Genomic DNA, 2500 nt, shown 5'->3' on the forward strand with positions numbered 1-2500 from the left:
TTCGCGCGATTTTGTTGGCTACTTTACGTCACGTGGTGTAAAATCACAGAATGGATATCACGCAATAACACCCGTCTGGGGTGATATTTGTCCCCCTTTATTTTCGTCGACAAGAAACAAAGCCATCGGAAAAAAGCCAGCACCAGAATTTCAACTTTTTATCTTTACGAATTTACACGCAACAAAAGTAAATTAGTTTTGTCAAGTGATAGTGGCATTAAAAAGCTGGTCGCAAATGCTGTCCCAAAAACTACAAAAATGTCGAGTGGTTTTTGCGTGATATGAAAATTAATGCGGGGGTTCTAAAATAATTAAAACCTCTCTTTTCTTCGGCCAAGTATTCGTTTAAATTCGAATAATGTCAGTTTTAGCCACAGGCATCATCATGCGACATACCAGAGAAAGATGACCCTGGAACAAATTGTTTCCAAGAGAAAGAAGTTTGGGGGGCCCATTTTTCACCAATTGAGAATGTTTCCACCTCTCTCCTACGTCTTCAGAATCATGAGATCAGAGGTGGGAAACAGTTTCTGAGAAACAAAATATTTAAGGTGAGTTTCTTGTTTAAAATTAGACGGACGTTTCAGGAAAGACACCGATTTGGGTTTCCCCCTTAAACTGGCCAATTGTCGTTCCTCGTTATCGGATTGACGTCGATAATACGATAATTGCATGTAAGAGCAACCCAAGATAGACGGCACGACAGCAGAAGTAAGATGCAGGTGTAGCTTCCTTATAGTGAATGATACACAAGTTTGGATCGTGCCTAGTTACTAGTAAAGCAAAATTTAGGAAAGAAGTATGGTAAAAGTAATCCACGAATTCCATATATATGACCTGTTAGAATGATATGTAAATCCTAAGTTGATTTGTCAAGATGTAGTAGAATAGCAAGTTATTCTAAATTGCACTCGAAATCGTGTGATTACTTGTAAAAATACAACACATATTCTAAGTTTAGCCTCTTCGTGCGCGACTCGAGTGGACACTCGAGCAAAACAACACTGAAGCCACCTCTTTCGTGTTCCATAACCCACCACGCGAGGATATTTAGAAACGCCCATTTCGTTAGCGAGTTATTCGTCTGTCCGTGAGCGCGTTCTTTCGTTCGTCCAGTCAGTTGTACTGTCAGTCATTCCTGTTGGTGGGTCGATCAGTCAGTCAGTCATTCAGTTGCTAGTTTAGTCATGTTACTCAGCTTCCACTGAGGCAATCAATCAATTTTTGCGCCGAAAATATATAGGACTGAGTACGGCCAATATGCGGATCCGGGAGTGCAATGGACATCTTTAGTTTGTACGTTTTGTTTTTCCATTTCAGACCACGTGATGTTACCCTAGGGAACAGTTTCTTTCAAATGTGGTCTTATACACGTGCACATGTAAGCAAAAACAAAAGGAAAATTCCCTTGGGAACGTCACGTGGTCTGAAATGGGAAAACAAAACGTACAAGCTAAAGAGGTCCATTCAAGTGGGAAAATTCAAAATGACAAACGGTCCCTGGTCAATCGTAAGCTATAGTGCCTTCTATTGATTGTGTTTGACAGAAAAGATCCAAAAACGCTAACAACGATTGTTCCACGCACGTTTGATTTTGTGTTACTACAACGTGAATAGTTATAATGCTGAACCTCTCGATTCATTTAGTGTAGGAGCATGTAATTGGTGCCATGACGATAGACTGTCACCACACCCGCAGGCGATATAACGAGGCCGCTCAGCTGTTCTTGTTACCGATGCTTGGAAAATGATCGATCATTTTTACTGAAAACAAAAAGGAAAAGAAGTATAATGAATGCTAGGAAAGCACATTGAACGATTTCCCGGGCAAAAGGAAGGTCCTTGCATCTGACAGTGTTCATCGATAAATCAATCTATTGATTAATCAACCAAGACAATCACTGGAGTTGCGATAGTCATTCCACTGCGGAGCGCCTTTTTTTTCTTCTAAACTGAACTGATACCTGTAGCACAGAACGTAAATCCACGTTCTTCAAATCCGTACAATTTTCTACCCAGAAAACCATTCATTAAATAAGAAGACAATAGGGACTTTAAGATCCACAACGGTGACTACACAATTAACGTCACCACAAAATATGACTTTGCACTATCGCGAGTCTTTCGCAATTTATTCCATCTCGTTCACGTCGCAAAAAGTGGGAAAAGTATCCTAAACAAATTAATACGGGGTTTGAGTATAAAGCAGGGAATGAAAGGTTCATATTTCTATGGTTGTTTACCATTTACCACAAAAATCCGGAAATTTCGGTTGGAATGTAAATGGTAAGCCTATTTTGGTCTTCCCAAACGGAAAATTTCCGGAGGAAACGGGATTTCTTGAACGGTAGTCCAAAATTCCCCAACGGAATTTCCAAACGGAAAACATGTTTACCATTTGCATTCCCCCATGATTTTGCCTCCCTCCAGACTCTCTCGGTAACCTTGAACGGATTTTGTAAATGGTAAACGCCGATCCCGACTAAATTCCCTACTGATT

General features: G+C 40.3%; 2 protein-coding genes across 5 annotated transcripts in view; one reads left to right on the top strand and one right to left on the bottom strand.

Moving 5' to 3' along the window:
• The window catches only part of LOC138000557 (serine/threonine-protein kinase 16-like), a 20002-nt gene extending 19492 nt beyond the window's left edge, over positions 1–510 (top strand). The window contains exon 10 of the mRNA XM_068847051.1: positions 1–510. This exon is cut by the window's left edge and continues 1450 nt beyond it. The gene's annotated coding sequence lies outside the window, so the exon portion shown is untranslated.
• Positions 1–2500, bottom strand: part of LOC138000558 (uncharacterized) — a 7589-nt gene that overhangs the window by 283 nt on the left and 4806 nt on the right. For all 4 annotated transcript variants that reach the window (XM_068847052.1, XM_068847055.1, XM_068847053.1 and 1 more), the window contains exon 6: positions 1–1764. This exon is cut by the window's left edge and continues 283 nt beyond it. In XM_068847052.1, the coding sequence (XP_068703153.1) occupies positions 1718–1764 (47 nt within the window). In that variant the 3' untranslated portion in view covers positions 1–1717. The remainder of the gene's footprint in view (positions 1765–2500) is intronic.

The sequence above is a fragment of the Montipora foliosa genome, chromosome 4 (assembly GCF_036669935.1).
Source record: "Montipora foliosa isolate CH-2021 chromosome 4, ASM3666993v2, whole genome shotgun sequence".
NCBI lineage: Eukaryota > Metazoa > Cnidaria > Anthozoa > Scleractinia > Acroporidae > Montipora > Montipora foliosa.